The 22,340-nt window shown below is 42.2% G+C and overlaps 1 protein-coding gene and 1 long non-coding RNA gene across 3 annotated transcripts in view; one reads left to right on the top strand and one right to left on the bottom strand.

Annotated features, from left to right (window-relative positions):
* Positions 1–13,725, top strand: part of LOC309810418 — a 45,471-nt gene extending 31,746 nt beyond the window's left edge. Inside the window, exons 5-8 of the long non-coding RNA XR_014294977.1 lie at positions 8,291–8,411; positions 10,125–10,241; positions 11,181–11,324; positions 13,672–13,725. This is a non-coding gene — a long non-coding RNA (uncharacterized lncRNA). The remainder of the gene's footprint in view (positions 1–8,290; positions 8,412–10,124; positions 10,242–11,180; positions 11,325–13,671) is intronic.
* Positions 13,726–15,323: 1,598 nt separating this feature from the next.
* The window catches only part of MAGI2 (membrane associated guanylate kinase, WW and PDZ domain containing 2), a gene marked incomplete at its 3' end in the record, with an annotated part of 1,305,599 nt that continues 1,298,582 nt past the window's right edge, over positions 15,324–22,340 (bottom strand). Inside the window, exon 22 of one of the 2 annotated variants that reach the window (XM_082632410.1) lies at positions 15,324–15,973. In XM_082632410.1, coding sequence (XP_082488536.1) covers positions 15,324–15,973 — 650 coding nt within the window. The remainder of the gene's footprint in view (positions 15,974–22,340) is intronic. The other variant, XM_082632411.1, reaches the window with a different exon arrangement.

Genomic DNA, 22,340 nt, shown 5'->3' with positions numbered 1-22,340 from the left:
CCCTTTGTGATCAGCACCTCCCCTGTCCACAGCCTCTGGCCACCACTGTCCTCTTTTCTGGCCTTTTAGTTTTCTGTCTTCAGAGTTATGTCTATAGAGCATCATACAAATGAAACTATACACTGTGTAGCCTTTTGAGCCTGGATCCCTCCACCTGGCATAGCGTATTTGACATTCATCTGTGTTACCATGTGTGACGGTAGTTTGTTTGGTATTTTTTTGGCCACACTGCACAGCATGCAGGATCTTAGTTTCCCAACCAGGGATCAAACCCGTGCCCCCTGCAGTGGAAGCGCAGAGTCCTAACCACTGGACGGACGGCCCAGGGAATTCCCCGGTCTTCTTTATTGCTGAGTAGTGGTTCAGTGTGTGCATGTTTCCAGTTTTAGATGAATAAGAAATAGAGTCACTATAAAAATTCACGTACAGGTTTTTGTGTGAACATAGGTTTGCATTCCACTTGGCTAGGTACCTCAGAGCAGGATTGCAGGGTCATGTGGCAAGCGTATTTTACCTGTAGAAAAAATTGCCAAACTGTTTTCCAAAGTGGTTCCATCGTTTTGCATTCCCACTATCAACGCATGTCACTTTTAAAATTTTAGTTATTTTAGTAGGTGTGTAGTGATATCTCCTTGTGGTTGTAATTAGAATTTCCCTAGTGACTAATAATGTTGGGCATATTTTTTAATGTAATTATTCACCTTCTGTATATCTTCTTTGATGAACTGTCTTTATAAATATTTCATGCCTTTTATAAATTGATTCTTTTATTACTGAATTTTCAGAATTTAAAAAAATACATATTTAGGATACAACTCCTTTATCAAATTTTTGTTTTGCAGATATTTTCTACCAGTCTGTGACTCTCTTTTTTCCCATTTTTTTTTAACAGTGTCTTTTGAATAGCAGACATTTTCGATTTTTACTTGAGTCCAATTGTCAAATTTTTAGGTTTCACATTTTGGTCTATGATCCATTTTGAGTTAAATTCTATACACAGTGTGAGGCATGCATCAAGGTACATTTATATATATCCGTTGAAAAGACTGTTCTGTCTCCTGTGAATTGCCATGGAGGCTTGTGTCTGGATGTGTTTATGGGCCCCTTCCTGTTGCATTGACCTGTGTCTGTCATTTGCCAGCACCTCACAGTCTTGATTACTGTAGCTCCGAGCTCCTCCCCTGGGGTCAGTTCTGTCTGTGCCCCCTCCCCCCACCCCAGGGTATCTGGCAACGTAGGGGGACATTTTGATTGTCATAATTGGTGGGTGGAGGTCAGGGGTGTTACTAGACATCCTATAACGAATGCACAGGACAACCTCCCACAACAAAGAATTATCCAGTCCCAAATGTTAATCATGTGGAGTTGAGGTGCTCTGTGTAGCTTTACAGTAAGTCTTGGAATGAGATAGTGTGACCCAAACAGAAGCAGTTTTGGAGGAGTGGGAAGAATATTATGAACGTACGAGGTTGCTGTGAGGATAAAGCTAGACAGTATATGTAAAAGTGCTGGGCACACAGCTTATGGTAATTAAATGCTAATTTCCTCATTATTTGTTACTGCTCCTGACCTTGACCAAGTTTTCTCCTCTTTGCAGTCCCTTTAGTGTGACTTCTGCTCTTGTCCAGGGCCTACATATTCGATTTTTGAGACTCTCACCATGACAAGTGCTCTGTTAATAGAGCCCTGCTTGTTTCTCCTTTGCACACACATGTCGCGCACGGCCTGGGGTAGGGCCTGGTATTTGCCGTCAAAGCAGTGTTTCTTTGCCCTTTGGCCTCCTGCTCACTAAGGAGGTGTGCATGGTAAAGATGCTTAAGATCTCCTCCCAGCAAATTTCAAGTATATAATACAGTATTATTTACTATAGTCACCAATGCAGCTTCCTTTGTGAAGGTGGTTCATTCTGCTGCTAAATGGTCTGATGTATTGGACAAGAAGGTGAAAGCCTCAGGCTTTCGTGTTCTGTGATGGCCCTTCTGGGCCAGGTTGCCAAAGATTAATGACCTTGCTGATGACTTTTTCTTGTCTTATGCTTATCCTGTGCTACATGGCCACCCTGTGTGGGCCCCTTGGCCAGGATGGACCTCAGAGCATTTGCTACACCTCCTCCAATCTGCAAATTTCCCCATGTGTGGCATTCATTTAATTATTCTGTCGTTCATTTAAATGTGCCAGTTATGGTGACATGTTCAAGGGTTATAGTAAGGAAGAAGATAGAAATGATTCCTGCCCTCAGAGTTTACATTTTGACTGGACCAGAGGCATTAAGTAGCTTAATAAATACTCAATAAAGGTTTGTAAAATAAATTAGTTCTCCCATATTGTTTATATAATGTGAATTAATTTACATTTTGTCTCTGCTACTTTCATGCTAGAACGACAGCTGAGTGATTGCATCAGACACAGAATGGCCAGCATAGCTCAAAATATTTATTATCTGACACTTGACAGAAGAAGTTTGCTGATCCCTGGTTGGATGCCTCAGATTTGTTCAGAAGATAAGGTCATTCAGGGATGCCCTCTGTGTGAAGGGTGAGGAGGGAAGCAGCACTGATGGAAACCACATGTGGTCACAGCCCCTCATGGATATGATGGTTCATGGGAACATCTTCTTGTCCAGTACATTGATCCATTTAGCCCCAGGCTGGACCACCTTCACAGTGGAAGCTGCATGGTGACTATAGTTAATAATATAGAATCGTATACCTGAAATTTGCTGGAAGTAGATCTTAAGCATTCTCACCACACACACACACATACACACACACACACACACACACACACAAGTTAACAGTGTGAGGTGATGGATGTGTTCATTAACTTGAATCATTTCACAATGTGTATGTATATCAGATCATCATGTTTTACACTTTAAGTATATAGTTTTATTTGTTGGTTATTTCTCAATAAATCTGGAAAAAATCCACAAAAATACCTCAAAAGAAGCTGGAAAAATTCCCATGTCACCTTATCCTAAAACTGTTTCTAGGAGAGAGGAGGAAATATTCTTTCTTCTCATGGGAAAAAATACAAAAAATACTCTGAGTCAGAAATGTCTGTTTGTCCACCAAAATCTGTCCTCCCAATTTCATAGTGTGGAGTGGGAGCTGCCAGACAGCTGTCCAGTCAGGAACTGCATCTCCCAGAGTCCTTTGTGCCAAGTGTGCCCGTGTGACTAGTTCTGAGCAGTGGAATGGGAATGGCAGTGACCTGCCATTTGTAGGCTGGGACTTCCATGGAATGCTCACTGAAGCCCTCTTTCCCCTTTGGCTATCTGGATGTAGAGGGCTCTGAGGTTCTAGGGCAGGACCTCTCAAACTTCGGTGTGTGTCGGTGTCACCCACATCTGGAGATCTTCTTAAAACACCGGGCTGGTACGGTAGGTCCAGGGCAGGGTCTGCGATCTTGCATTTCTAACCAGCTCCCAGGGGATAGCGGTGCCGTTTGTGCTCAGACCCTCTTTCAGAAGCAAGCAAGGCTCTGGGGGATGGCGGAGCCGTAGAATGAAAGGAACGTGTCTCTGAATCACTAAATAAGGAAACTCTCCTTCTTCAACCAGCAACTCCTGGTCTGTTACCTGAGTGAGAAGCCTTTGGAGGTGGGAGTGGATTTATTTGTTGCAGCAGCCAGTCTTCTGGGAGTGGTTCAGACGATTCACTGCTTCTGTTTGAAAGTGTCTTGGCAGAATAATTTAGGACAAAATCACTGCTGGCTGCCCCACCCCTTGAATGTGGGTGCCTGTTCCAGATAACTCCTTCGTTTTTTAAGATATCTATACCTAACTATATTTTAAGACCTACCAAGTCCTTACACCATTAGCTCCTTGATAATAGCAATGGTTAAGAAAAAAAAAAATCTGAGTTTTGTATTTGTTGACTTTGATTAAAAACAGAGAGTGAAAATATGTTTGGGGACGGGTTGTGAATGATCTGCTTCATCTGGCAGGAAGGTTAGTGGAGAGCAGACCACGAGGGTCTTTGATCCTGAGAGGTCAATGTAAGGAGTTCAGGTGGAGCCCCTTAAGCAAGGGGCCAGCGGGTGAGTATCAGGGCCCTGGTACAGGCTGCAGGGCTGAGGTTGGCTGGAGGAGTTGAGCCCAAAGTGCGGTCACTCAAAGGCTGCTTGACACGAGTGACAGGAGCCTGGGCAGGGAGTCAGATGGGATACAGGTGTCTTTGTGTGTGTGTGTGTGTGTGTGGTATTGGGAAGAGTTGCGGTTGGAGCAGAGAGGCAGAGGAGTCTGGACAAGTCCAAGGCCAAAACCCGCAGGGGCCTTTTGCCTGCTTCCAGCAAACATTTACAGTGGAGAGGCCAAGTTCATCTGAGGGACCCTGACCAGCTGGACCCGGTGTGCTAGAACTCAGCTAAGGATGCCAGTGGAAAGTCTCTCCCTGGGTTCTGAGCAAGGAAGGCTGGAACAAGAAGGCTTGCCCTGTCTCTGTTGCTCTCTGGTCCTGACCTTACCTTCATGAAATAAGAGCCAGAGCTGGGTCTTCTCAAGGCCTGCTGGCTTTGGGACAGAGCTGGGCCTGAGCAAGAACAGGAGAAAGTCAAGGGGAAATAGTTACTGGGTTTATTTTGGATAAAGCACCTGGTTGAGCTGCAGAAGCTAGCCTTCATTCCAAGTGGTGTTCAAAGAAAAACATCAAGCCCTTCTTTCAGAATTTTGTAAAAATAGCAGCAAACTTGAGAAAAATTGCGAACTGTCTACTCTGACTAGTCAGGGCCACTTACCATGTTGAAAGCCATTTTTATTCAAGGGAAACTGTATTGGATTTAGACATAAGGCCGGTTTTTAAAAAAATTACCCAACCTTCAGCAAGTATTTCACTGAGTGCCTATTATATATCAGGCACCATGTGGGTTAATTGTAGGAACACAAGATGAATCTTCAATCCACATCTTGATGATGGAGAAAAGAGCAGAGAATCTGTAAGAGTTGTGAGCCTGTTTACTGATGAGATACCTGCCCAGGAAAGCTCTTCGAAGAGTTGAAACACACCAGCAGGGCTTCCTGAGTCCTCCCGGAAAGGCTGGTGGCTGCCTGAGACAGGAGCTGGGAGAGGCCGAGCTCAGTGTCGGCAGCCTGTGAGGGCTGCAGCCTCCAGCAGAGGATGGAGAAGAAAGGAGAGAGGCAGGGAGTAGGGAGCACAAAGGTGGTCTCCCCTCTAGCCCCGTGTTCTGTATGGGAGCCCACATCACATCAGGTCGTCCTGCCCAATGAACACCCACCCGTGGCCTCCTGCTGACTGTGGCATGGAGGCCCAAGTCCTGGCCAAGGCTGGTTAGGCTCTGTGAGATTTTGACCCCGCAGCTCTCCAGCCTCCTGCAGGCAAGCTCTCAAAATCCTCTGCCCTCAGGTGACCGGCTGCTGTCGGGCCTCAGATTTGCCAGCTTGGCCCGTCTGAACCATCCCGGTTTGCCCGGGACTGAGGGGTTTGTTGGGATGCCCACTCACAGTTTTAAAGCCAGGACCATCCTAGGCAAACTGGGGAAGGTGTGCGGTCTCTGTGGGGTGGGTAGTGCCTGTCTAGTTTAAGATTATAGTCTCAGCCCTCTGCACACTGCCTGGCACATGGCTGACACCTGATAAATATCTGTTGAGTGAGAATTCCAGAGCAACCACTGCAGATGTTTATATATCCCTCCGTTAATAGGAACAGCAATTTAAAAATGTATATGTGTCACATATTTACCCTGTGCTCAAGTCAGAGTCCCTGACTAGTTCTTGGCACCGTGACAGGTGCTCACGTCTCCTTCTCTCTCGCCTGGAGGATGTCAGTACCTGCCAGAGTGTCTCCCACCTCCACTGTACCTGGACAGGACTGCCAGGGCTTCCTCCCAGAGCCCAGGGCTGAGTTCATCTTTTCTTTGCTCAGAAACCTCTAATGACTCTCAACTGCTCCCTAACAGCATTTGTGATCTGCTTGACCCTACCTGTGTTTATCCTATTCTCTCTCTCTCTCTCTCTCTCTCTCTCTCTCTCTCTCTCTCTCTCTCTCTGTCTGTCACAGTATCAGTCAAAATAAACAATTCACTGTTTCTCTAACCTACTTCCAAGTTTCTTAACTCTGACTTCCCTCATGCTGTTCTATCCCTTACACCTCCTCTACCTCTTGAAATTCTACCCATCCTTCAAAACCCAACTGAAATGCCCCTTATCCAGGATGACTTCTAACTGCCTCCAACCATTTCTGCATCCTACAGAGTCCAGCATCACCACGTCATGCTTGCTGCTTTCCATCTTGATCTCCTAACTTGAGAACAGGGGCGGTGTTCTGTTCACCTGTAATGTTTTATAGATAGTAGGTACTCGACACTGTTTAAAAATGTTTATTAAGCTGAGATAAGTAGGTTTGCCTGAGTGACTGCTCCTTTTGGTTCACGTAGCCCCTAAAATAATCTTATAAAACTCTAGGTCTGATTTCATTTTTAAGTTGACATCCACATTCTTATCACAAATTTAAATATTGCAAAGGATGTATTTTCTCTTTTATATATGCTTTAAGTATATTTTATTTAAACCTTATAGTTGTAGATTTAACTCATTCAACTTAATGGAAAATAACTGCCATATAATCTAACTGGCAAAGCCAGTCTTTGTGGTCAAGCCAGACAAATAGCCAAACCACACATTCAATCAGAAAAAGTCTGACTTTATTTTAAAATTCAGGTAAACGTGGGTGCTAATTCTTAGATAGATAGGAACCCTACCAGGGCTCTTGGATTGAAGGAAGGCATTGCCTACATCAGTTCTTACTGATGCTCTCTAGTTTGCTCTCCTGAATTGTCCCTCAGGAGGGCAGCATTCTCCAGTTGTCACTTTGTTTAATGCCCGAGAGGTTTTACACTTCAGGTTGATGAACCAGAGTAAAATTTAGGTTAGGTGATAGGTCCGCCTTTCTTCCATAATGCGAAGGGTCCTTGTGTAGGGCAACTGGGAATGGGCAATTGGCAGTCCACAGGTTTGAAATGCATAAAGATGGAAGTTGAAGTTCTGGAAATAGATTCCATTTAAGCCATCCGTGCCTGTGTGTCTCCTAGAAAGACTCTGTGCCCCAGGAAGGTGTGTTCCTCAGTGTGAAGGCAGTTGACCTAGGAAGAAATCATAGCGGAGGTTGCATTTCCTTTCACATGGATACACCTTGTTAGGGTTTTAGAAAATTTACCTTCCACTCAATGACACAAGGTCACTTTGTTGCTTCACAAGATTCCCAGGTTCTTCCAGGTGAAATCACTCTCCAAGAGGCAGTTTCATCGGAAGAAAAGATCACATAAAACTCTCAGAACCTTTTAGAACAGATACGGCTCTCATTTGTGGTTGCCAGTTACCCTCCCCAGGGTCGTGGGACAGACTTCAACTTTTCTGGAGTGCCTGATCACTGGGCTGCCTGGGTGACATGCCGCCAAATGCCCAGGAAGAGGTCAGTATAATTCTAGGTTGTTGCTCCATTGTTTATACCCACATGTTTACAGACTGCAGCTGCTATTACCATCAATAATCATAATCATCTCTACACATTTAATTGGTGCCCTAAATAAACTAGACATGATGCAGAATCACGCACTGTCATTAGACATAGTGCTCTTACTAGTTTAAGACTTGGAAAGCACTCTGGTGATTTTATAGGCATCGTGTCTGGCACTATGGTTAGCTGAAAAAGAAATCTCTATGAAATCCAAATTCTTCAGCAATTAGGTCACTCGATTTTGCTGAGTTTGGCCTAAAAAATAGTATCAGTAGGGCAGGGGCAGATTCATCTTTGGGGACCCCCAAGCTTGGGGGGAGACTCAATATGAAAGAAAATGTAAAATTTCAAGTAAGCTTTAGGGCTTATGCAAGCTTCAGTTTCTTCAGCTTCACAGCAAACCCACCTCTACTGCAGGAACATCAATCAGGTTTCTGGTCGAGTGCCTGACGCTTGGAGTACACATTTGAAGCTCTTCTAGGCATGTACAGACCTCAGGAGCCACACACTTCACAGTTTCTGGGGGTGTGTATGATCCACTGCTTGGAAGGTGAATCAGATCGTGATGAAAGCGAGGGATTCTCTGCTGAAAGCCTGGCTGTTGTTCCAAGACAGAGGCTGCAAATTGGTGGGCTGTGGGCCAGACTCTGTCTGCAGATGGCTTGCTGTGGAAGTGTCTTGTCTTCCTGTTCAGTGTTTCTTAAAAATGTGAATTAAACTGGTCAGACTTTTTTAAAAAAAACATAAAATTTCATATAAAAAGCTGATTTCTTTTTTTTTTTCTTGTTGTTTTTTTTCCTCACTTGGGAAACTGAAAGTTCCATAGTGGACTTGGACTTGACAAAATGACAGCTTCAGAGGAGGGATGTGCTTGTTGCTCCGCCCAGTCTCCACCTGGCTCTCTTCACTTTTTATTTTCCGGCCTGACCTTGGAAACATGTGAGTCATGCATGGTAAGACGCTTGTCCTTCCAGGCCAGGCTCCTCACCTGCCTGGCCCTAGTGCTGCTCGGCCCCTACCCTAGTCTCTTTGGTCTCTGACTTGTGGTCGTTTTGATGCCCTGATGACTTTTATTTTCTTTTAGAATAGTAATCAGATGTGCAAAATTAATATTTATACCTCATTTTTTTAACTACATTGTTTTATGTGTCTTTTGCTTTTTCAGCTTGCACTTGGCCATTCTCGGATTAGTTCATAAAGAACGACATATATTTATTGTAAATATCTCAACTTTTGTGCTTGATTTCACACTTTGTATCAGCCTCTTCCCTTTTCTAAGAGTGATACATAGATTTAATTTATTTCTTTTGGAGATTTAATTTTTAAAAAATTATATTGGAGTAAAAAACAGCTTGGGAATTTTAGGTCTCCTGTTGACATCAGTGGGAAGTCTTGACAGGACTAGGGTTGAGAACTGTTTCTTTGGGTTGTAATCTCCTTGATGGCAGGGTTGTCATCATCCTATTGTTCATAGAACTCTCTCTTCTCCCTAGTGTAGGTATTGTAATATGTTGCAAACGGTTTTCTTGGCCATTATTTCGGACCTTTACACTGCTTTTCACTAAATGTTGGCTTCTGCATAAACTTGGGATTTTGCATGAAAAAATTTCAGAATTAAAAGGAAAAAATGTGATGGAATTTACTGGTAATTGATACCTTAAATCCTTTTTGAAAAAAAGGCTCAGTATCAATCAGTGTAGCAAGCAACAGAAACATACTGCCAATTCATAAATGATGTAGTCAGCTGACAGGCAAATAGCAACTAGATTGTATACAAGAAAACTCTCAGTTTACTTGGGTGAAAAAAGTTAACAGATTTTGCCCTGGCAATTTCACTTTATTTAAAGTCAAGTTTCAAAGAAGTCCTGTTTGGGGCATTAAACTTATCCTTTAAAAATCTGTGAGAACTGCAGTTTTTAAAACTCAAGTCAACTTCCAGTAATTATTTCCTTCAAATTAGCACTGCCGACAAAAAAGTCTTGTGCATGGTCAGGATTGGCTAAGTCTAGAATAAATTTAGTGGAGTAAATGAATTTTAAAAGTAAGCTGGTGCAAAACTTGAATTTGGTTTTTATCTCTGTTAGGAGAAAAGTTTTCTTAAAATGTTGAGCTGCCTTTGATAACAGATTTTAAGTTTCTTTACCTTTTAAGTGATCTGATCTGTATTTACCTTTGAAATCTTTTACTGCCACTTTGGTTAAGTGAATATTGTTCCACAGTGACCTATGATCCTATCTGACAAGTGTTTTAAAGCTTTTTGATTTTTTTTTTTTTTTTTTTTACAAAACTTCCCAAATCAAATCCTAATGAAGTTCCTTTAACCTCTAGCTAACTTTGGAATGCTTCAAAGGGTCCCTGAAACATCCCAAAGAGAGATATCAAACTAATTAGGTCCATTTGGCAGGTTAAATTACACGGGAAGTATTGTCAAATGAGTAATAAGTCTTCTTAGGTTATATTAATGGGAAAATGTTATTAATATAGGTGTTCTAGAAATTATATGGAATTCTTGAAAATCTGGTATCTCCTGGTAAAATTATCAGTCATAATTCTAGTTATTAAAGTGTTGTATGTCACAGCAGTAACCAAGTTTCTTTGTCAATTGCATTATAATCAGATTTTAAAGGTGCCTTAAATCTTTTGTCATTATAGACAGTTATGGTTTCACTCTGATGCTTTTACAAAAATGCTTCCTCTTCAAGAAGATTTCCAGAAAGGACTTTCTGACAAATACAGGTTTCTGACTTTCAGACCATAACACTGAACTGGGTAAGAAGTTCAAGAATTCTAATGGGAAACCTGATGGCTTCATAAAACTGTTAACAGTAGGACTGAGTGAACTGGTGACTATGGCTATAATTTTTATGGTTTCTGTCTGAGAAATAATTGGTTTTAATCTGTGTTTTCCAGATATAAGGAAACCCTTCTCCTCAAGCTAATTATGATTTATAGCAATTTGGTAAATTATACCTTTGTAAGCAGAATTGAAACATTTATCTTGCCTCTCTATCTGATCCCTCCAGAGATTGGAAACACATAGGTTCCCAGTAGCTTTATCAGATAAATTAGGAAGGACACCTCCTAACAGGTGCAGGAATCTCAAGGTATTTGGGGGACCGTGAAAAAGGAGGAATTCACCTAAATCTGTAAGACAATGTCTGTGACTTTCCTAGCCCTGAGAGGCCTTTTAAAAGTTCGATCTGAGACTCCTTATAAAAGTTCTAGCAAAGCCATTTTTTTAAAAAAAGAAAAGCCTATATGATCAATTACATTTATATAAATCATCAGGCCAAGTTTATGGAGACTAGACTTACTTTACAAATTGGTCTTAATTTGGCTATATTTGGTAGAAATAAGGGTAATTTTAGAAAAAGTTATGTTTCAGTGAATATTAAATTCTAGTTTTGTTGAGTTCTGCATTTACTGCCTAAGACTGACTTCTCAGATAGTTCCTTGCTGTTATATTAAATTTAACTGAGTCATTAATAGGACACTCTTAAGTCTGTTTCTGAAGCTTATATCATATGTCTTTGGATGAAGAGCAGATGTCCCAAGACCTGTAACCAGGTCATTATGTGTACTGGAAAAAGACATCTTTTAAAGGGCCATCTCCAACCTAGATGGACAGACCCTTATAAGGTACTCTGCACTAGCTCATGCACAGCAAGACTGAAGGGAACTGACTCTTGGATTAATATTTTCACATAGAAAGGGCCCCTGCACTGGACTGGTCTATAGAGAGGGCTGCTGATGTCAAAATCACCTTAAAACAACACTCAAACAGAGGAGAAACTACACTCATACGAGGATGAGAAGAAGACAACATTGGAAGTAGTCAGCTGCACCTGACTCGTAAGATCATTTATTGTGTTTTCTTGATTTCTTGGACCTTTGTATAAGAATCAAATGTTTTTCTATCATGGGCATGATCCTATGCTTGTTTTAAAATTCAATCCAGTCGTTGGGTTTGTGACCTGTGTCTCATACTTCTGGGTTACCTTGGTGGATTTCTCCTGTCCAAGGCTCTGATTGGTTGGCTCTTAGGAAATTTATTCTAAAAGAAAGAAATTATAGTTCTGTTCAGGATACTGGTTTTTTTTTTTTTTTTTTGCGGTATGCGGGCCTCTCACTGTTGTGGCCTCTCCCGTTGCGGAGCACAGGCTCCGGATGCGCAGGCCCAGCGGCCATGGCTCACGGGCCCAGCCGCTCCGCGGCATATGGGATCCTCCCAGACCGGGGCACGAACCCGTATCCCCTGCATCGGCAGGCGGACTCTCAACCACTGCGCCACCAGGGAGGCCCCAGGATACTGTTGATATTACTAGGTGGGGTCCCCTCACCTGGGCAATTAACACCTGCTCTGACCCTGGCCTTAAGTATGAATTTTCTTGTAAAGTTACTCAAGTTCAATCAGAGCAACAGGCAAAATTTCAGCCAAAGAATATAACCTCCCGAAATTGTGGGATGGATTTATGTGGTTAACACTAGGCTATGGTCATTTAAGTTTAAAGGCTCCCTATGTTGGGTACAATTAAACCATACTAAGGATAACCAGACTAGGAACACGAGGAAATTGGGCTGGGCACCTTATGGACAATGCCAGTATATGATTTCCCTTAAAGGCAAGGATTGGTACAGAACAAACTAAGTCAGACAACCTGGGGATATGACTAATGGAAGCTCTCGACTTAAATTCTTACTTATGACCTTACTAATACTGCTGGCTATGTTATTTGTATATTGCCTGTTTTACAAAACTGTTGTTTCCTGCATTATCAAATGTGTGACTGAACCTCTGATAATATGATGACTAGGTGACTTGAAGCAGTTGACCACATATATAGTTCTATATGAGAACAATGATTTTAATAGTGTAACTCTAGATATGGGAAGAAGCAACAAGAGGCAATTTTTATTTCCTGGACTGTAACAGACCATTAAGACAGGTGGTCCAGAGACTTTTGACTACTGTTAATAAGGCCTAGTCCAGTAATAGCACACTGAGTGGCCTATCAATGAAATCCTCGCCTGACTTAGGCATGAGCATTCCTAGCACCATGGGACAAAATGGTCATGAAATGCCTCCCAAACCATGGTTGAATTTATGACCATGAGGGGGCCCTGCCAACTAAAAACTGGCACTCGCCACCTGCCTCTACAAGGATTAGGTCACTAGCCACTGTAGTCACTGACCTTCAACACCCCCTGAATGGAGGCCAGGGTGGAGATCAGGAATGAGCACTCTGTGCTGTGGGAGAACAGGTCTTCAGATAGTTAGATATTTTCAGGAAAATATTGTATGAGTCCAAATCTTGCATCTCCTCATAGCTAGAAAAGCACTAAAATCATTAATGGGGACATGTGCTCCTCGTGACTAGCAGCAAGCCTCTGTGAAAATGTGTGCCTGACTGCACGTACCCCCCCTTTGCTCAAATCTTACGTAATACCTCTCCCCCTACCTCTTTGGAGCAGTTTCTCAGAGCTGTCTGAAATGCTGTCTCCTGGGCGATAGTCCTCATCTTGCCCCAACTAAAACTTAACTCACAACTCGCACACTGTGCCTTTTTTTTTTTTTTCCAGTCGACAACACACAGCCTATATAGTTGGAAAAAGAAACTATTTTTGGATATATATTTTATTTGACAGTGTTTTAGAATATCATACAGTAAACAAGATTTCTGTAAAAGTTAATTTATCCATAGTGGTGCGTTTCATAAAAATAGTTGCTCCCTTACAGTCTTTCTGTGACTATTAATACATGTAATTATATTTATAGAGATACAGCTGTACAGGGTAAATTCACAGCTAACGCTACAGAGACGTATGATTTGGAATGGGGTCTAGGTGCTGTGCTCTCCTCACAGGCTATGGATTACAGCTGCATAGAGCAATTACTGCACAAGTAGTAGCCGTGAACTGTGCAAATGAGAGTTTATGCAAAGCGTAATCTCAGTGCTTTTATCCTTTAGTAACACATGGAGAATAAAGGCCAGGGGATACAGTACCGGGACGTGCAGCTACACTACAGAAGCATTGTCCAAAGCCAGGTTCCATAAATGCATGGCAAACTGTACTGGATGTGTAGTCCAGGGGAGAAAGAGAGTAACGGAGATTAAACCAAAAGTACTGTGGACTGCTCCACGTGTTTGTGCTTCAGTTCATGAGGACTGGGTTTCATTTTTGGAAATTGCTTTTACAGGCTGCCGGACCCTTCACTTGAGGCTTTCAACCATACTCTCCTCTTGTCAAACAAACAACTAAACTGCACCTATGCCTGATGGAAATTAAACAGCTGGTGCTCAGGATACTACAATTAGAAAGAGAGGGAAAGAGTCAACCCAAGGAAGCTGTTACATGTGACTGCCGGTGATGGGACCTGATCTCCCTGTTTTACTTCTTTGACTTCAGCTGCAGGGAGGTAAGCCTTATTTGCATCTGAACTCCTGTCAAGGGCAGAATATGGGGAAGGATGATGCCTCATTCATTCAGGTCCTATTAAAGAGAAACTGCCCTCTGAAACATTTGCCTTTTAATATGTGCAGCTACAAATAAGAATGCATGGATAATTAACTGAAGGTAAAATTTTACAAAGAAAGATCAAAACAGCAGAAAAGAAAGGCAGTCCTCAGAATTCTCCTAGGGTATCAACCATGGACAAGGAAGATAAACGGAAAGATCTAGACAAAAAAGAAAACCAAATGGAAATAAAAGGAGAATAATAAGAAAGATAAACAACAGAAAGAAAGACATGCTAAAAAGATCCATGTTCTTTAAAGAAAAGAAATGGGTCATACTAATGATTTTTTAATATTAGAGATTCATTGTAATCTGAGAAATATAGGAGAGATACTTTGCCTCTGCGCTATCAAAGTGAAAATGAAGTAATGGAAAGAGGATTTTTAAAAAGACAGCAAAACGAGTGAAATGTAACATTGCTGTCAAAGAAGCTGCTAACTCTGAGATAACAGGAAGGCCTTCTCATAAAGAAACTGCAGCGTTGCCAATCTCAATTTAACAAATTGTGGTCCTTTAGTTATAAAATTGCTATTTTAGATGAAAACCAATTAAGATCTATGAGCTAAACTGCAAAATTTTGACTTACAGCAGACTGTTCCCTAGGATACAATTTTTAAAACCTTTTTTTTTTTCCTACCACTGAAAATGCACAGAAACGTGATTACAGAAATGGCAGTAAAAATGGCATCACACCAATGAATTCACTAGATTTCTAATTCATCCTGCAGTATGCAGGGGACATTGCTGCTAAAACTGGTGATGGTGCCACAAGTGAGCCATGGAAACATGTCATGGGTGAACAGTTCTGAATGTTTCAAAGAAACCTTTTAACCCCTGTCTAGATATGTCCAGAACAATTTATTTACAACTCTTCAGATTAAAAGATATAATCTTGTCTCAATTTCAGCTTGCTCCGTGCAGTTTGATTTTTAAGGCGATATTCCAGTTTGTGATTGCTCTTAACTTGTCCAGTTTCTTGATATGTTTCTTGATATAAAGTTTGGATGACATCCAAATCCTTCATGCAGTGGGGGAATTTTTTTTCTTTCTTGTTTTACTAAAGCTACACTGCACTCTCTGTGATGTTCTTCATGTTATTTTGGTTCTTCCATAGCTGCCAAAGCCCCCTCAGTGGAACTGGGAGCTTTAGGATCAGTTTAGGTCTGCCGTGGATGCCATATGGACCATGCTTGTTGGACACGTGGGACTTCATGTCGGTGCTCCCAAGCCTTGGTGCCTCGTGGATTTATGCATGTGACAGTGAAAATAAATTAAAACACCATGAGACGGAACCTAAGAAGAACGGCCTGCAGGTATTGAGGCGGGGCAGTGAGCTCATCTGCCTGCAGCCGAGGCACCGGGTTTGAGGATGCCCGGCAGCTTGTCGGAGCCTGGCACCTTCCAGGGCCCTGGCGCAACAGCAGCCTTGCGCACAGGGGTTCCCCCCGGGGGCCGCGTGCCCTGCCTGGGCCCCGCACGTGTGCCTGCCCTGCCCTCGGCCTCCCGCACACCCCCGCCGCGGCCTGGGCCCACGAACGCAGGTGCCACTCCAGGGCCTTCGCGCCGGCTGAGCTCGGGGCCCACTGCCGCATGCAGCCCCTCCTTGCTGCTGGCCCGCGCTGCGTCCACTGCTGTGGGCCCGGGTGCCCTGGCCTCTGAGGAGGGCCTGCTGGCCTCAGGCTGCCCCTGGCCAGCAGGCCCCTCCGTGAGCCTCGGCTGCACGGCCCTCTGCGGACTTGCCGAGAGCTCGTTCTGCTCCCCGAGGCGCTGCTTCTTCTGGCTGCCGGCTGAAAGCTCCTTTGGTTTCCTAACGTCGTGTTCCCTTTTGATATCCCAAGTTGGGTCTGGGCTTCTCGGGTTGTTAGGGTCGGATGGTGGGGCTGGATGTGATGGAGAGAATGGCGAGAGGACGTCCTCGAGGGAGACGCCTACTTCCGGCAGACCTGGGGAGGCAGCAGCGGGAGAGCTCCAGGAGCTGGAATCGTCTGTGGGGCAGGAAGCGCAGGCGTCAGAGCCGTGCAGCACATGCTTGTCACACTCCTGCAACCTCCCTCCACATCGGGAATGAGAGAAGGCGGCCAGGGGCCACTCCTCTCAAGGTCCCAGTCACTGCCACCCCCGCCCTCACTGCCAGGAGGGCAGCTGACCTTATCCCTGGGGGTTCTGTGTTCCCCATCCTCTTTACACCACCCCTTCCCTCTTTGAGTGTGCAGGAAGGTGGTTACAAAGCTCAGGCCTAACCCATCCCTTTGCCTTGGCCCCTTCTAACTTCCTGCAGTGTCATCAGGTGTGCCAGCCCTGTGTGGATATCTGACTTGGGAGCACCTGAATCAGTGGTTCTCAAACTCAAGGATACATGTGAATCACCTGGGGCAGTTTTGAAAAATACAGATTCCTCAGTGGTCAGACCCAGAGATTCCAGTAGGATAGGGCCAAGGAATTTCTCTGCATTTTTAACAGGCACCCAGGTAATTCGGAAAATGGTTGGGGGAGTAACTTTCTCAACCATTAGGTGTCACTCAAGACATAATTCTTAGCTACCACCAGATACAGAATTTATCTAAATTCATTTATTAAAAGGTTCATTATTCCATTCAGGGACAGAGGTGGTCAGCCAGGACAGGCTGGTGTGGAAGGATTGGAACCCTTTTGTGAGGTTTTGCCTGCAGGTGTTAGAAAGTTTTGCAGAAACTTTGACTTCCTGGATGGACACCCTTTAGGAGCTCCTTCCCATATATATATATATCTCCAACTTTCCTTTGAGGTTATATTGTCAGATTTGTGTTCCAAGATTCAAACAGGTAATATGAAGCTGCCTATTAGATGTTCAAACTTTATGGTTAAAACACAAATTATTTTATTCTGCAAGAACCTGATGTTGGTTGGAGACAAGATGGCAGCGTAAAAGGACGTTGAGCTCACTTCCTCTCACAAGCATGCCAAAAGCACAACTAACTGCTAAACAACCATTGATAAAAAAGACTGGAATCTACCAAAAAAACAATCCAAAGACATAAGAAGAAACCAAGAGATGGTAGGAGGGGTGCACTCATGATATAATCAAATCCCATATGACCCAGGTGGGTGACCCACAAACTGGAGAATGATTATATCACAAAAGTTCTCCCACCAGAGAGAGAGAGAGCTCTGAACCCCATGCCAGGCTCCCCAGCCTAGAGGTCTGGCATGAGGAGGTGGAGTCCCCAGAGTATTTGTCTTTGAAGGCCAGCAGGGCTTGAGTGCAGGAGCCCCACAGTCCTGGGGGAAACGAAGACTCCACTGTTGGAGTACACACACAAGGTCTTGTATGCAACGGGACCCAGGGCAAAAGGAGTAACTCCATAGGAGCTTGGGCCAGACCTACCTGCTGGTCTTGGAGAGCCTCCTGCAAAGGTGGGGGGCAGCTGTGGCTCTTTCTGGGGTCAAAAAAGCTGGCGATGGACATAGCAGGGACCTACGTGAACTCTGGCTGGAGGCAGAGATTTTGGGCCCTTGGCACCAAGACCTGGTCCCCCAAACAGCCTGTAGGCTCCAGCACTGGGATGCCTCAGGGCAACCAACCAACAGGATGGGAACACAACCCCACCCAGCAGACAGACAACAGTCACCCAAGTCCAGGAAGCGCAGAGAGTCCCATACAGGACTAACCCAAGGAGGAACATGCTGAGACACAGAGCAAAGAGAAAATATTAAAAGCAATAAGGGAAAAGCAAAAAATTACATACAAGGGAACCCCCATAAGATTATCAGCTGATTCTTCAGCAGAAACTCTGCAGGCCAGAAGGGAGTGGCAAGGCATATTTAAGGTGATGAGAGGGAAAAATCTACAACCAAGATTACTCTACCCAGCAAGGATCTCATTCAGATTTGATGGAGAAATTAAAACCTTTACAGACAAGAAGACACTAAAAGAATTCAGCACCACCAAACCAGCTTTACAACAGATGCTAAAGAAACTTCTCTAAGTGGAAAAGACAAGGCCACAACTAGAAAAAAAGTATGAAATGGGAAAGTTCACTGATAAAGTCAGGAAATCATCCACACACAAATATGATACCAAAATCAGTAATTGTGAGACGAGGAGAGCACGAATGCAGCATACTTAAAATGCACTTGAAATTAAGAGATCAGCAACTTAAAACAATCATGCATACATACAGACTGCTATATCAAAACCTTACGGTAACCACAAACGAAGAGTCTATAATAGATACACACACACACACAAAAGGAATCCAAAGACAACACTAAAGATAGTCATCAAATCACAAGAGAACAACAAAGGAAAAAAAAGACCTACAAAAACAAATCCAAACAATTAATAAAATGGCAATTAGAACATACATATTGATAATTACCTTAAATGTAAATGGATTAAATGCTCCCACCAAAAGACATAGACTGGCTGAATGGATACAAAAACAAGACATGTATATATGCTGTCTACAAGAGACCCACTTCAGACCTAGGAACACATACAGACTGAAAGTGAGGGGATGGAAAAAGATATTCTATGCCAATGGAAATCAAAAGAAAGCTGGAGTAGCAATACTCATATCTGACAAACTAGACTTTAAAATAAAGACTGTTACAAGAGACAAGGAAGGACACTACATAATGATCAAGAGATCAATCCAAGAAGATATAACAATTGTAAATATATATGCGCCCAACAGAGGATCACCTCAATATATATGGCAAATGTTAACAGACATAGGAGAAATTGACAGTAACGCAGTAATAGTGGGGGATTTTAACACCCCACTTAAATCAATAGATCATCCAGACAGAAAATCAATAAGGAAACGCAGGCCTTAAATGACACATTAGACCAGATGAACTAAATTGATACTTAAAGAACATTCCATGCTAAAGGAGAACATAACATTCTTCTCAAGTGCACATGGAACATTCTCCAGAGCAGATCACATGCTGGGCCACAAAGAAAGTCTTGATAAGTTTAAGAAAATTGAAATCAAATGAAGCATCTTTTCCAACCACAACACTATGAGTTTAGAAATTAACTTGAAGAAAAAAATGCAAAAAACACAAACACATGGAGGATAAACAACCTGCTACTAAATAACCAATGGCTCACTGAAGAAATCAAAGAGGGAATCAAAAAATACCTAGACAAATGAAAATGATCCAAGACCTATGGGAGACAGCAAAAGCAGTTCTAGGAGGGAAGTTTGCAGCAATACACTCTTACCTCAAGAAACAAGAAAAATCTCAAACAATCTAACCTTACACCTAAAGGAACTAGAGAAAGAAGAACAAACAAAACCCAAAGTTAGTAGAAGGAAAGAAATCATAAAGATCAGGTCAGAAATAAAGGAAACAATAGCAAAGATCAATAAAAGTAAAAGCTGGTTCTTTGAAAAGATAAACAAAATTGATAAATCTTTAGCCAGACACATCAAGAAAAAGGATAGGACCCAAATCAATAAAATTAGAAATGAAAATGGAGAAGTTACAGAGGACACTGCAGAAATACAAAGGCATCCTAAGAGACTACTACAAGGAACTCTATGCCAATAAAATGGACAACCTGGAAGAAATGGACAAATTCTTAGAAAGGTACACTCTCCCAAGACTGAACCAGGAAGATATAGAAAATATGAACAGACCAATTACAAGTACTGAAATTGAATCTGTGATTAAAGAACTCCCAACAAACAAAAGTCCAGGACCAGATGGCTACACGGGCGAATTCTACCAAATATTTGGAGAAGAGGTAACTTACACCTATCCTTCTGAAGCTATTTCAAAGAATTGCAGAGAAAGGAACACTTACAAACCCATTCTATGAGGCAACCATCACCCTAATACCAAAATCAGACAAAGAGTCCACCAGAAAAAGAAAATCATAGGCCAATATCACTGATGAGCATAGATGTAAAAATCCTCAACAAAATCCACAAACTGAATTCAACAACACATTAAACGGATCATACACCATGATCAAGTGGGATTTATCCCAGGGATACAAGGATTTTTCAATACCCACGAATCAGTGTGATACACCACATTAACAAATTGAAGAAAAAAACCCAGGTGATCATCTCAACAAATGCAGAAAACGCTTTTGATAAAATTCAACATCCATTTATGATTAAAAAACACTCCGGGCTTCCCTGGTAGCACAGTGGTTGAGAGTCCGCCTGCCGATGCAGGGGACGCAGGTTCGTGCTCCGGTCCAGGAAGATCCCACATGCTGCGGAGTGGCTGGCCCCATGAGCCATGGCTGCTGAGCCTGCACATCTGGAGCCTGTGCTCCGCAGTGGGAGAGGGCCGTGTTCCACAAAAAAACAAAAACAAAAAAAACCTCTCCAGAAACTGGGCATAGAGGGAACCTACCTCAACATAATAAAGGCCATTTATGACAGACACACAGCAAACATCATTCTCAATGGTGAAAAACTGAAAGCATTTCCTGTAAGATCAGGAACAAGACAAGGTTGTCCACTCTCACCACTTTTATTCAACATAGTTTTACAAGTCATAGCCCCAGCTATCAGAGAAGAAGAAGAAATAAAGGGGATCCAAATTGGAAAAAAAGGAGTAAAACTGTCACTGTTTGCAGATGACATGATACTATAGTACCTAGAAAATCCTAAAGATGCTACCAGAAAACTACTAGAGCTCATCAATGTATTTGGTGAAGTTGCAAGATACAAAATTAATACACAGAAATCTGTTGCATTTCTATGCATTAACAATGAAAGATAAGAAAGAGAAACTAAGGAAACAATCCCACTTACCACTTCATCAAAAAGAATAAAATACCTAGGAATAAACCTAAGGAGGCAAAAGACCTGTACTCTGAAAACTATAAGACACTGATGAAAGAAACTGAAGATGACCCAAACAGATGGAAAGATACACCGTGTTCTTGGATTGAAGAATCAACATTGTCCAAATGACTACTACCCAAGGCAATCTACAGATTCAGTGCAATCCCTATCAAATTAGCAATGGCATTTTTCACAGAACTAGAACAAAAAATTTTTAAAGTTGTATGGAAACACAAAAGACCCCAAACAGTCAAAGCAATCTTGAGAGAAAAAAAAAAAAATGACCTGGAGGAATCAGGCTCCCTGACTTCACACTAAACTACAAAGCTACAGTAGTCAAAACAGTATGATACTGGCACAAAAACAGACACATAGATCAATGGAACAGGATAGAAAGCCCAGAAATAAACCCATGCACCTATCATCAATTAATCTATGACAAAGGAGGCAAGAATATACATTGGAGAAAAGACAGTCTCTTCAATAAGTGGTGCTGGGAAAACTGGTCAGCTACATGTATTGGGTTGGCCAAAATGTATGTTTGGGTTCTTCCATAATCTTACGGAATTATTACCTAATTAATTACCTAATTAGTCTTACAGAAAAACCCAAACGAACTTCTTAGCCAACCCAATAAAAGAATGAAATTAGAACATTCTCTAACACCATACACAAAAATAAATTCAAAATGGATTAAAGACCTAAATGTAAGACTGGATACTATAAAACTTCTAGAGGAAAACATAGGCAGGACACTCTTCAACATAAATCGTGACACTATCTTTTTGGATCTGTCTCCTAGAGTAATGAAAATAGAAACAAAAATAAACAAATGGGAACTAATGAAACTTAAAAGCTTCTGCATAGCAAAGGAAACTATAAACAAGAAGACTACCTATAGAATGGGAGAAAACATTTGAAAATGATGCAACCAACAAGGGATTAATTTCCAAAATATACAAACAGCTCATACAGTTCAATATTAAAAAACCAAACAACCCAATCAAAAAATGGGCAGAATATCTAAATAGACATTTCTCCAAAGAAGACATACAGATGGCCAATAGGCACATGAAAAGATGCTCAACATCACTAACAGAGAAATGCAGATCAAAACTACAATGCAGGGATCACCTCACGCTGGTCAGAATGGCCATCATCAAAAAGTCTACAAGCAATAAATGCTGGAGAGGGTGTGGAGAAAAGGGAATCCTCCTACACTGTTGGTGGGAATGTAAATTGGTACAGCCAATATGGAGAAGAGTATGGAGGTTCCATTGAAAAAACTAAAAATAGAGTTACCATATCATCCGGCAATCTCACTCCTAGGCGAATATCCAGAGAAAACCATAATTCCAAAAGATACATGCACCCCAATGGTCATTGCAGCACTGTTTACAATAGCCAGGACATGGAAACAACGTAAGTGTCCATCATCAGATGAAAGGATGAAGAAGATGTGGTGTATATGCAATGTTACTCAGCCATTAAACAAAGATGTTATCTGCAGCAAATGGATGGACCTAGACATTATTATACTAAGTCAGAAAAAGAT

This window comes from Mesoplodon mirus (genome assembly GCF_964341445.2).
Source record: "Mesoplodon mirus genome assembly, chromosome: 9".
Taxonomy (NCBI): domain Eukaryota; kingdom Metazoa; phylum Chordata; class Mammalia; order Artiodactyla; family Ziphiidae; genus Mesoplodon; species Mesoplodon mirus.
The sequence above is the reverse complement of the archived record's forward strand: the minus strand, read 5'-3'. Positions and strand labels throughout refer to the sequence as shown.